The sequence below is a fragment of the Centropristis striata genome, chromosome 24, assembly GCF_030273125.1.
Source record: "Centropristis striata isolate RG_2023a ecotype Rhode Island chromosome 24, C.striata_1.0, whole genome shotgun sequence".
Taxonomy (NCBI): Eukaryota; Metazoa; Chordata; class Actinopteri; order Perciformes; family Serranidae; genus Centropristis; species Centropristis striata.
The window spans coordinates 452,965-466,994 of NC_081540.1; the positions used below are offsets into that span (position 1 = coordinate 452,965).

Sequence of the window (14,030 nt, forward strand, 5' to 3'; positions counted from 1 at the left end):
AAATTACCAAAAAAAGTAAACCTACCAAAATAGATGTAAAATTACCCCCAAAAAAGACTAAAATGACTAAATGTAAAAAAAATGTAAAATTACCAAAAAGACACAAAATGACAAAAAAAATACATAAATAAAAAAGACGTAAAATGACAAAAAAATACATAAATAAAAGAGACGTAAAAATACCAAAAAATACATAAATAAAAAGATGTAAAATTACCAAAAAATAAATTAATTTAAAAAAGACGTAAAATTACCAAAAAAGACATAAATAAAAAAGACGTAAAATTACCAGAAAATACATAAATAAAAAAGACGTAAAAATTACAAAAAAGGCCCCACAAAATAACAGAAAAAGACACAATAATACCAAAAAACTACACAAAAAAGACACAAAATTACAAAAAAATATATACCAAACCCACCAAAATAGATGTAAAATTACCCCAAAAAAAGACTAAAATGACTAAATGTAAAAAAACGTAAAATTACCAAAAGAGGCTGTAAAATTACCAAAAAATTATGTAAAATACCCCAAAAAAGACCACTAAATTACCACTAAACACAGTTCAGTTCACTAAATGCATAAAAATGTTTTCAAATGTATAGAAATGTTTTCCTCATGTTTTTCTCCTGCAGCTTTGAAACACGACAGATAAACTGATGGAAGAATCAAAAATAAGCTGGTAACCTTCTTCACCACAGTCACAGAGAGATGAGTTTTAATAGAGTAAAAGTTAAATGTTGCTTTTCGTCGTGTCTGATTCCTCCAGCAGGCTGCTTCCTCTCCTCCCTATCACAATAAGAGCTATCAGGTTGTGTGTAAGCTGAATCTGTTTCCGTCGTTCTGCTGATAAAGGTCACTGCAACCACAAACACAATCTGAAGCTCCACGTGTTTCAGGAGATTCTCTATTTAACACAGTGATTCATCTCCTCTTCTACCAACAGGAAGCAGAAATACACAGCCAGCCTTTATTATAACCACCATTAATAGACGCTCATTTGATACTTCAAGCTATTTTTGTACTCCTTCACAATAAAAGCTGACTCATGTTTCACCAGTTTAGATGCTTTAAAAGCCAGAGAAAAAGACTTTCACCCAGGAGACGTAACAAAAAGGCACAAAATTAACAAAAAAGGACAAAAAATTATCAAATAAAGACGTAAAATTACAAAAAGACACACTCCCAAAAATTAAATGACCAAAAAAGACACAAAATTAAAAAAAGACGTAAAAAAGACACAAAATGATCAAAAGAGACATAAATTAGCCAAAAAAGACACAAAACTACCCTCAAAAATAAAATTTCCAAAAAACAAATAAAAAAAGACTTTTTATCAATTATCAAATAAAGATGTGAAAAGACACAAAATTACCAAAAAAGACTCAATGACTAAAAAAAGATGTAAAATGACAAAAAAAACATATAAAATGTTAAAAAAAGACACAAAATTAGCAGAAAAGAACACAAAGATATAAAATAAGTAAAAAATAAAAGAGACAGACTGACAGACAGACAGACAGACAGACAGACAGACAGACAGACAGACAGAGAGACAGACAGAGAGACAGACAGGTTCTGACCTCCAGCAGTTTCAGGTTGTCCAGGTCCAGAGAACTCTCTGATCCTGCAGCTTCCATCATGTTCAGGTTGTGGAGACCCTGCTTCCCGTCTCCTAGACAACAGAGAGACAGACAGACACCCAGAGAGACAGACAGGTACCACATTATTAAACCAGAATAAACAAACAGACAGACAGACAGACAGGTACCAGATCATTAAACCAGAACCAACAGAGAGACAGACAGGTACCAGATTCATTAAACCAGAACCAACAAACAGAGAGACAGACAGGTACCAGATTATTATAACCAGAATAAACAAACAGAGAGACAGACAGGTACCAGATTATTATAACCAGAATAAACAAACAGAGAGACAGACAGGTACCAGATTATTAAACCAGAATAAACAAACAGAGAGACAGACAGGTACCAGATTCATTAAACCAGAATAAACAAACAGAGAGACAGACAGGTACCAGATCATTAAACCAGAATAAACAAACAGAGAGACAGACAGGTACCAGATCATTAAACCAGAATAAACAAACAGAGAGACAGACAGGTACCAGATCATTAAACCAGAATAAACAAACAGAGAGACAGACAGGTACCAGATTCATTAAACCAGAATAAACAAACAGAGAGACAGACAGGTACCAGATCATTAAACCAGAATAAACAAACAGAGAGACAGACAGGTACCAGATCATTAAACCAGAATAAACAAACAGAGAGACAGACAGGTACCAGATCATTAAACCAGAATAAACAAACAGAGAGACAGACAGGTACCAGATTCATTAAACCAGAATAAACAAACAGAGAGACAGACAGGTCCCAGATTATTAAACCAGATTCATTAAACCAGAACCGTTCCTTCGGCCTTGGACCTGAATCATGGATCTGGTTTTCTCTGCGGTTGCCGTGGTAACTCACCGTGCATCATGCGGTAACCGAAGAAGGCTGCCACGGCAACCACGGCCAGCACGGAGACGATCGCCAGGGCGATGATGATGGTCTCCTCGTGGCTCAGGGAGCGAGGGTCTGGAAACACACAAACATCATCATCATCATCATCATCATCATCATCATCATCATCATCATCATCATCATCATCATCATCATCATCATCATCATCATCAGCTGGTCACTGAAACATTCAGACACAGGAAAAGTCTCCTAAAACCAGCTGAAAATAACCAGAAATAAAAATCTGAAAGCTCTGGCTCTGACTGTGGAGGAATAAAGGATCAATAGGATTAAAGTCAACAGATAAATAAACATTATTGCTGCTCCACTGCTGACTATATTCAAAAAATAATAGAAAAATTACACTGTTTCTAAATTAGGCCACGTAAAAGCCCTGTAAAATGACCAAAAAAAGACACAAAATTACAAAAAAGGCCAAAAAATTATCAAATAGAGACATAAAATTACAAAAAGACACATCCAAAAAAATTAAATGACCAAAAAAAGACACAAAATAAAAAAAAAAAGATGTAAAAAAGAGACAAAATGATCAAAAGAGACATAAATTGGCCAAAAAAGGACACAAAATTACAAAAAAAGACAAAACTAACCAATAAAACAATAAAATATCCAAAAAAACGATACAAAAGAAGCTCAAAACCAGCTGATCACACTAAAAAACAACAGATTCACACATTTAGACACAGGAAAACTCTGTGAGGAAGCTAAGAATCAGCTGAGAACCAGCAGAAATAAAAAGCTGAAAGCTCTGGCTCTGACTGTGGAGGAATAAATGATCAATAGGATTAAAGTCAACAGTTAAATAAACATTATTACAACTTAACACAACTTATATATACCAGAGATCCTACACACACACAGTCACAAACACACTGAAACACACTGAAACACTCTGAAACACACTGAAACACTCAGAAACACAGTGAACAAAGACTTTGTGTCTATATTTAGTGACTGTTCAGACCCTCTAGAGACTCTTTAACCCTTTATCAGGCAAAGAACTATATCTGGTAACGTCAGGTAATATTTAGAGAAAAAAAGTTGCAAATTTACTAGATTAAAGTGGCAAATCTACGAGAAAAAAAGTCTCAGATTTAAGAGATTTAAAGTGGTGAATCTGTGCGAAAAAAGTTGCAGATTTACGAGAAAAAAGTTGGAAAAAAGCAACTTTTTTCTCCCAGATTCACCACTTTAACCCTCAATAGGACACTCCAAATTTCAACCCTAGAGAATATTGGAGGATATTACATACAGCCAGAATGTGTAAAAAAAACATACAAAAATAATATTTTGAGAAAAAAGTTTATGAGATTAAAGTGGCAAATCTACGAGAAAAAAATGCCCAGATTTATGAGATTTAAAGTGGTGAATCTGGGAGAAAAAAGTTGCTTTTTTCCCACTTTTTTCTTGTAAATCCGCAACTTTTTTCGCGCAGATTTGCCACTTTAAATCTCTAAAATCTGCAACTTTTTTCTCGAAATATTACCTGAAGTTACCAAATATAGTTCTTTGCCTGATAAAGGGTTAAACACAGCGACTAGCGACTAATCCAGGGACTTGTTCTGGTCTTATTGGAGACTTTTGGAGAGTCGTTCCTCTTCTAAACGAGAAGATGTAGCAGGAACCATCAGAGGAATAATCAATCAGTTCCTGGGAACCACATCACTGGGAGCTGGTTCTCAATAAGAACCGGTTCTATGTTCCCGTTCCTACCACTGAAACACTCAGAAACACTCTCAGCGTCTCCTGCATCCATTACAGCAACAGGCTGAAGCTGCTGTCACACACAAACTATCAATAATTAATCAATCTGACACACACACACAAAAAAAGGACATAAAATTACCAAAAAAAAAACACAAAGAAAAGACGTAAAATTACAAAAAAAAAAGAATAAAAAAGACGTAAAATTACAAAAAAAAAAGAATAAAAAAGATGTAAAATTACTAAAAAAAATGAATAAAAAAGACGTAAAATTACTAAAAAAAAAAAGAATAAAAAAGACGTAAAATTACTAAAAAAAATGAATAAAAAAGACGTAAAATTACTAAAAAAATGAATAAAAAAGACGTAAAATTACTAAAAAAAATGAATAAAAAAGACGTAAAATTACTAAAAAAAATGAATAAAAAAGACGTAAAATTACTAAAAAAGACATGAATAAAAAAGACATAAAATTACTAAAAAATACATGAATAAAAAAGACGTAAAATTACTAAAACAAAAATGAATAAAAAAGACGTAAAATTACTAAAAAAGACATGAATAAAAAAGACATAAAATTACTAAAAAATACATGAATAAAAAAGACGTAAAATTACTAAAACAAAAATGAATAAAAAATACGTACATTTACTCATAAAAAAATGAATAAAAAAGACGTAAAATTACTAAAAAAGACACAAATAAAAAAGACGTAAAATTACAAAAAAGGCCCCACAAAATATCAGAAAAAGACACAAAAATACCCAAAAGATTACACAAAATTACCAAAAAGACATAAAATAACCAAAAAAAAGATGTAAGATCTAAAATTCCCCCCAAAAATGTGAAAATTACCAAAAAAAACAAAATTACCCCCAAAAATGTAAACCTACCAAAATAGATGTAAAATTACCACTAAAAACAGTTCAGTTCACTAAATATAACGCATAGAAATGTTTTCAAATGTATAGAAATTAAATCACACACACACACACACACACACACACACACACAAAGACGTAAAATTACCAAAAAATACATGAATAAAAAAGACGTAAAATTACAAAAAGCCCCCACAAAATAACAGAAAAAGACACAAAAATACCAAAAAAATTACACAAAATTACCAAAAAAAGATGTAAGATCTAAAATTACCCCCAAAAATGTGAAAATTACCCAAAAAACCCCACAAAATTACCAAAAAAAAAAGTAAACCTACAAAAATAGATGTAAAATTACCACTAAAAACAGTTCAGTTCACTAAATATAAGGCATAGAAATGTTTAAAAAATGTATAGAAATTAAATCACACACACACACACACACACACACACACAGTGTGAGGTCATTGGGTCCAGAGAGAAACTTTGTGCCAAACAGAGTTTTGTGTTTAACGTCGTGATAAGAGACTCTGAACTCTGAACTGAAACTGTTTTTATCTGTTTCTGTCTCTTTAAATCTTCATGTTTTCATGTTTCATGTTCTCTTTGTGACTTCTGCTCCTGAAAGATGCTTCAGAAACAAACTTTTTATCATCTATTGTGAATAAACGTCTAAACTCAGAGTTTCAACAGAAAAACACTTTAACTAAAGTCAGAAAAAGGGACCAAAATGACCTTTTCCCCCCAACATGTTGTTTAAAATGTGCACAAAAACCTGATTTTCAATCAGCAGATGTTGTTAAAAGGTTGAATTCTGCTGAGAATGACTCAAAGTCATTTAACTTGCAGTGTTTTTTTCTTCTTGAAGGCTTTTTATAAAGCTGTTAGACCGAACAAAGACGTGTCTGAGTGTTTCTACGCCTCGCTGGCTCCTTCTCCACTCAGCCCAAACACTTTATATTTATATATTTATATATATTTAAATCACAGAGTGAACCAGCTGGCTGGTCTTCAGAAGGTTAAAGCTTGTTTAACAGGCTGATGTGACTCTGGGCTCGACTCTTCTCAATTAACAGAAAAACACAGTTAAAACCATGAAGTTAACGGTTTAAATGGAGGATTTCTATCAGACTGAATCATCAGAATCTGGTTATATCACATGTTGTGTGTATGCTGCGTCCAGCGGGCCCTGAACGCAGCACGAGTCCCTGAACGCAGCACGAGGCTGCTGGCTGTGGATCAGTCAGAGTTTCCTGCGTCAGAAACATGAAACATGAAACAGACTGAATGTGTCTGAACACGTCAGAGACACAAACATCAGGATTTAAAGTCACAACGCCTCAAAAACTCTCAATGACAGAAATATGACTATATATTTATATATAATATTTTTTTTCGGTAAATTTACGTCTTTTTCTGTTATTTTATGGGTTTGTTTTTTTTTTGTAATTTTGTGTCTTTTTTTCTTACTTTGTGGGAGGGTTGGTATTTTTGTGTCTTTTTTCATTTTGGGGGTAATTTTGTGTCTTTTCTAGGTCATTTTACCTCTTTTATATTTGATGTTTTTTTGGTAATTTTGTGTCATTTTGCTGTCATTTTTTGCTATTTTTTTGTCTTAATTATTATTATTTTGTGTTTTTTTAATTTTTATTTTACGTCTTCTTTTCATTTAGATATTTTTTGGCAATTTTACGTCTTTTTTGTGTCTTTTTTCATTTCTGTCATTTTGTGGGGGGTTTCTTTTGGAAATTTTGTGTCTTTTTTCTTTTTTTTTTAGTATTTTGTGTCCTTTTTTTTGGTCATTTTACATCTTTTTTTTTAATGTTTTTTTAAATTTATGTCTTTTTTGGTAAATTTGAATTTTTTAAAATTTTATGTCATTTTTTGTTATTTTATATTTATTTGGTCATTTTGTGTCTTTTTTAAATTGTGTTTTTTAAATGTTTTAATATTATTATTTTTTATTAACGTATTTTTTAGTGATTCTGTGTGTCCAACAACAGGTTTAACTATCAACTCTCTATTGTTAGAAAGTCATTCAGTGGATTTATACCTTTCTGTTAGAACATATGACTCACACACACACACACACACACACACACACACACACACACACACACTACCAGTCAGAGTCTCAGACAGTAGAGCAGACTGCAGTAATCTGTGGAATGCAGAGAGACGACATGGAGAGTGTGTGTGTGTGTGTGTGTGTGTGTGTGTGTGTGTGTTTATGTGGGCGGCGGCGAGATGATGATGAGACGCCGCCGCCACACACACACACACACACACACACACACACACACACACACACACACACACACACCACCAACCACCAATTATGCTGATTAGAGTCTGTTAGTGTGTGTGTGTGTGTTAGTGTGTCTGTCTGCTGTCAGACACCTGAAGACAAACAGGAACGACTTCCTGTCTTTAGTCTTTAGAGGAAGAATCTATAGAAGCTCCTCTATCAGACTGGGAGGTTAAAACCATCAGAGCGACCAGACTGGGAGGTTAAAACCAGCAGAGCGACCAGACTGGGAGGTTAAAACCAGCAGAGCGACCAGACTGGGAGGTTAAAACCAGCAGAGCGACCAGACTGGGAGGTTAAAACCAGCAGAGCGACCAGACTGGGAGGTTAAAACCAGCAGAGCGACCAGACTGGGAGGTTAAAACCAGCAGGTTCTACAACATCAACACCACAGATTACACCTGGTCCTTATACTTATTATAGAGTTCCTGTCTGAACACAGGAACAGGACCAGGATCAGGATCATCTGAGGCTGGTTCTGTTCATTCATGTTACTGTAAACCACTGACTATAGGTTAAAACATGGTGAGCTGTTATAAAAGACAATAGATGGACATAAATACCAGAAATGAAGTATTTATGTTCATTTATTGACTGTTGTAACTGTCTTTTATAACAGCTCACCATGTTTTTATGGCTCATGTGACTTCAGCAAGTTACAGCAAGTTAAAAACATGATTCACAGAACTCACGGAAAGAATGAAACTATTTGGTAATTTGTGCATTTTTTTGTTATTTTTATAGTCTTTTTTTATTTTGTGTCTTTTTTTGTTATTTTGAGTCTTTTTTTTTGTTATTTTGTGTTTTTTTTTGTTATTTTTCTGTCTTTATTTTTTATTTTGTCTTTTTCTGTTATTTTGTGTCTTTTTTGGCATTTTTATTTTGAGATTTGTTTTGTTATTTTTGTGTATTTCTTGTTTTTGTTTTGTCTTTTTTGTTATTTTGAGTCTTTTTTTGTTATTTTGTGTTTTTTTTCTGTCTTTATTTTTTATTCTGTCTTTTTTGTTATTTTGTGTTTTTTTTGGTATTTTTCTGTCTTTTTTTTAAATTTTGTCTTTTTTGTTATTTTGTGTCTTTTTTGGCATTTTTATTTTGAGATTTTTCTTTTGTTATTTTTGTGTATTTCTTGTTTTTGTTTTGTCTTTTTGTTACTTTGAGGTTTTTTTAGAAAATTTTGTGTCTTTTTTTGTTTTTTTGTGTGTTTTTGCTATTTTCTGGCCTGATTTAGAAACGGTGTCATTTTCTATTTTGAGTCTTTTTTGTTATTTTGAGTCTTTTTTGTTATTTTGTGTCTTTTTTGTTATTTTGAGGTTTTTTTGGAAATTTTGTGTCTTTTTTGTTTTTTTTGTGTCTTTTTTGTTATTTTGTGTCTTTTTTTATAATGTTATTTTTGAGTGTTTTTGTGGATATTAAAGCATTTGGTTGAGGTTAAATACTAATTTATTCAGTAATGATTCATTAATAAGACGTTATCAGGACGACGGTCTTTCTGTCAGATGAAAACTGTCTTGTTCTGATGAGATCTTTAGATTAACTCTTCGTCATGGCTGTCAGGTGATGAAGAGGAAGAGGAAGAGGAGGAGGAGGTGTAGGTAGGACAGCAGTGATGATATCAAACATCCTTTCATTGTTTCCTCTGAATGTCTTTGTGTTTTAGCTGTGTGGGCCTGTTCTCTTTCTGCCATTCTTCCCTTTGTTAGTCACTCCTCATTCATCCTCCTCCCTCCCTCCCTCCCTCGCTTTCTCTCACGTTGTGTAAGAGACCAATCTGTGGCTCAGACAACATCTAAAACATCTAGAAAACATCTAAAAAACATGTAAAAACATGTAAAAACATGTAAAAACATCTAGAAACCTGTAAAAACATATATAAACCTGTAGAAAACATCTAAAAACCAGTAAAAACATCTAAAAACATCTAACAACCTGTAGAAAACATCTAAAAAAACATGTAAAAACATTTAAAAACATCTAAAAACCTGTAGAAAACATCTAAAAAACATCTAAAAACCTGTAGAAAACATCTAAAAAACAGTAAAAACATCTAAAAACATCTAACAACCTGTAGAAAACATCTAAAAAAACATGTAAAAACATTTAAAAACATCTAAAAACCTGTAGAAAACATCTAAAAAACATCTAAAAACCTGTAGAAAACATCTAAAAAACATCTAAAAACATGTAAAAACATCTAGAAACATCTAAAAACCTGTAAAAACATATATAAACCTGTAGAAAACATCTAAAAAACAGTAAAAACATCTAACAACCTGTAGAAAACATCTAAAAAACATGTAAAAACATTTAAAAACATCTAAAAACCTGTAGAAAACATCTAAAAACCTGTAGAAAACATCTAAAAAACATCTAAAAACCTGTAGAAAACATCTAAAAAACATCTAAAAACCTGTAGAAAACATTTAAAAAACATCTAAAAACCTGTAGAAAACATCTAAAAAACATCTAAAAACATGTAAAAACATCTAGAAACATCTAAAAACCTGTAAAAACATATATAAACCTGTAGAAAACATCTAAAAAACAGTAAAAACATCTAAAAACATCTAACAACCTGTAGAAAACATCTAAAAAACATCTAAAAACCTGTAGAAAACATCTAAAAAACATCTAAAAACCTGTAGAAAACATCTAAAAACACCTAAAAAAAATCTAAAAACCTGTAAAAACCTGTAAAAACCTCTAAAACCCTGTAAAAACGCTCCCAGAGACACTTTATCTGCATCGAACAGGACAGTAGAAACATCTGAGATTGACTCAAACTCTACTGTAGTTAAATTTAAACTCTACTGTAGTGAACGGCTATGGTGAGTTCAAGAGCGTGGGACATATGAAAACTTAGAGAAACAAGTTATTACTGAATGGAACTTAGTTCAATAAGTATTAGTTTTTAGTACAGATGCTTCAAAACTGGCAGAAAGTAGCAGATTTACAAGATTAAAAGTGGCAAATTAGCAAGAAAAAAGTCGCAGATTTATGAGATTAAATGTGTCAAATTTGTGAGAAAAAAGTCGCAGATTTGAGGAAAAAAGTGGCAAATTTGTGAGAAAAAAGTTGCAGATTTATGTGGGAAAAATGTGGCAAATCTACAAGAAAAAATTCACAGATCTGCGAGAAAAAAGTTGCCGCTTTACAAGATTAAAAGTGTCAAATCTACGAGAAAAAAATTGCAGATTTACGAGATTAAAAATGACAAATTGGCAAGAAAAAAGTCGCAGATTTGAGGAAAAAAGTGGCAAATTTGTGAGAAAAAAGTTGCAGATTTATTAGGGAAAAATGTGGCAAATCTAAAATAAAAATTCACAGATCTGCAAGAAAAAAGTTGCCGCTTTACAAGATTAATAGTGGCAAATCTACGAGAAAAAAAGTTGCAGATTTACGAGATTAAAAATGGCAAATTAGCAAGAAAAAAGTCACAGATTTATGAGAGGGAAAAGTGGTAAATCTACGAGAAAAAGTCACAGATTTACAAGATTAAAAATGGCAAATTTGCAAGAAAAAAGTCAGATTTATGAGGCTAAAAAGTGGCAAATTTGTGAGAAAAAAGTTGCAGATTCATAAGAAAAATGTTGCAAATCTACAAGAAAAAAATCACAGACCTACGAGATTAAAAGTGGCAAATTAGCAAGAAAAAAAGTCACAGATTTATGAGGGTAAAAAGTGGCAAATCTACAACAAAAAAAGTCACAAATTTATAAGATCTAAAGTAGCAAATCTGTGAGAAAAAGTTGCAGATTTAGGAGGGAAAAAAGTAGGAAAAATAGTGTTTTGTCTCTATTAAGGAACCTTGAAGACGAATCTCTAGTTTCTTTAGTTTTCAGTCCAGATTAAAGATTAAAACTGTCAGTTTAAAAACAATATAAACATGGTGATAATAATCAGAGGATATTGATAAATATTGATTGATTATTACTCACAGATGGGTTAAAAACAATATAAACCTGGTGATAATAATCAGAGGATATTGATAAATATTGATTGATTATTACTCACAGATGGGTTAAAAACAATATAAACCTGGTGATAATAATCAGAGGATATTGATAAAGATTGATTGATTATCCTTACAGATGGGTTAAAACAGTATAAACCTGGTGATAATAATAGATATTGATAAATATTGATTGATGATCCCTTACAGATGGGTTAAAAACAGTATAAACCTGGTGCTAATAATCTGATCAGAGGATATTGATCAGGATTGATTGATGATCCTTACAGATGGGTTAAAACCAATATAAACCTGGTGATAATAATGGATATTGATAAAGATTGATTGATTGATGACCCTTACAGATGGGTTAAAAACAATATAAACCTGGTGATAATAATGGATATTGATAAAGATTGATTGATTGATTGATTGATTGATTGATTGATTGATTGATTGCTGATCCTTACAGATGGGCTGTGCGGTGGTGGGGCTGGGCAGCGGGAAGTCTTCGGTGAAGTTGACGTTGCACATGTCGCTGCCGCAGCAGCAGAAGTGGTACGTCCCGTTCTGGATCTGAGGAGGCAGGTTGGTCACCACGCAGCGGTCGTCACGGCAACCCTGGTGGTCGCCCAGGTGAGTCCAGCATCCTGCAGCCGGGTCAGAGACAACACGTTAATGATCGGGACGTTCTCCATCTTTAATCAGATCAGTTCAGAGATACTAGAACATACTACTACTAATACTGGACAGAAACTATAAAAACAGGCAATAAATGGATCATAGGAGTCAAGAAAAAGATGCTTAAAATTAAGATTTTCATTAAAATGTCTCCTTTGAAATTACACCAAATATAAACAGTTAAACCAGGGGGCTCAAACTGGCGGCCCGCGGGCCAATTGTGGCCCTCGTGATGATATTTTGTGGCCCCCACCTTGATATGAAAGTTTAATGTGAGTTTTATATGAATTTCCCTTTACCGTGTTGTGTGTGGAAGGTCCCTTTAATTACTGTTTTTGGTTATTTTGTGTCTTTTTTTGGGTAATTTTGTGTCTTTTTAAAATATTTTTTTTGTCTTATTTTTTATTATTATTTTTTTTTTTTTATAATTTTGTGTCTTTTTTAATAATTCTATCTTTTTTTTAGTAATTGTGTGTCTTTTGTAATAATTGTGTGTTTTTTGGGTCATTTTGTGTCTTTTTAAAATATTTTTTTGTCTTATTTTTAATTAATTGTGTCTTTTTTAATAATTTTGTGTCGTTTTTAATAATTTTGTGTCTTTTTTAGTAATTTTGTGTCTTTTTTGTAATTTTGTGTCTTTTTTTTGTAATTTTGTGTCTTTTTTGGGTCATTTTGGGTCTTTTTAAAATATTTTATTTTCTTATTTTTTAATAGTTGCATGTCTTTTTTTTATAATTTTGTGTCTTTTTTAATAATTCTATCTTTTTTTAGTAATTTTGTGGGTTTTTTTTAGTAATTTTGTGTCTTTTTTTAGTAATTTTGTTTTTTTTGTAATGTTGTGTCTTTTTTGGGTCATTTTGTTTCTTTTTTTAAATAATTTTGTGTCTTTATTTGGTACAAGAAAAAAGTCGCAGATTTACGAGATTAAAAGTGGCAAATTTGCGAGAAAAAAGTTGCAGATTTATGAAGGAAAAAAGGTGGCAAATCTACGAGCTGCAGGACTGATATATATGTAATATTATGTATATTATTTGATCTGATATATAAGCTGTGAGGGCCTGAATGGAGCTGGTAGGAGTGTATATGTACTTGTATATATTCTATATGATATATGATATAATAATAATATGATATGATGTGACCTTGTTTGACGAGGCGGACCTCCCCTGGAGGACTCTTCTCCCAGAGGCCGAAGCAGTGGCTGCCCTTGTATATATTATATTATATTATATTATATTATATATATTATATATTATATATGATATTATATGACCTTGTTTGACGAGGCGGACCTCCCCTGGAGGACTCTTCTCCCAGAGGCCGAAGCAGTGGCTGCCCTTGTATATATTATATTATATTATATATTAATAATAATAATAATAATAATAATAATGATATTAACCTTGTTTGACGAGGCGGACCTCCCCTGGAGGACTCTTCTCCCAGAGACCGAAGCAGTGGCTGCCCTTGTATATATTATATTATATTATATTATATTATATATATTATATATTATATATGATATTATATGACCTTGTTTGACGAGGCGGACCTCCCCTGGAGGACTCTTCTCCCAGAGGCCGAAGCAGTGGCTGCCCTTGTATATATTATATTATATTATATATTAATAATAATAATAATAATAATAATAATGATATTAACCTTGTTTGACGAGGCGGACCTCCCCTGGAGGACTCTTCTCCCAGAGGCCGAAGCAGTGGCTGCCCTTGTATATATTATATTATATTATATTATATTATATTATATTATATGTTATATATATATGTTATATTAGACCTTGTTTGACGAGGCGGACCTCCCCTGGAGGACTCTTCTCCCAGAGGCCGAAGCAGTGGCTGCCCTTGTATATATTATATTATATTATATTATATTATATTATATTATATTATATTATATTATATTATATTATATTATATTATATTATATGTTA

At 32.2% G+C, this 14,030-nt stretch overlaps 1 protein-coding gene across 1 annotated transcript in view; it reads right to left on the reverse strand.

The window, feature by feature from the left end:
* The window catches only part of LOC131963164 (bone morphogenetic protein receptor type-2-like), a 46,230-nt gene that overhangs the window by 19,183 nt on the left and 13,017 nt on the right, over positions 1-14,030 (reverse strand). Inside the window, exons 3-6 of the mRNA XM_059328318.1 lie at positions 13,222-13,285; positions 11,869-12,048; positions 2,503-2,610; positions 1,585-1,676 (exon numbers count right to left, since the gene is read on the reverse strand). Coding sequence (XP_059184301.1) covers positions 1,585-1,676; positions 2,503-2,610; positions 11,869-12,048; positions 13,222-13,285 — 444 coding nt within the window. The remainder of the gene's footprint in view (positions 1-1,584; positions 1,677-2,502; positions 2,611-11,868; positions 12,049-13,221; positions 13,286-14,030) is intronic.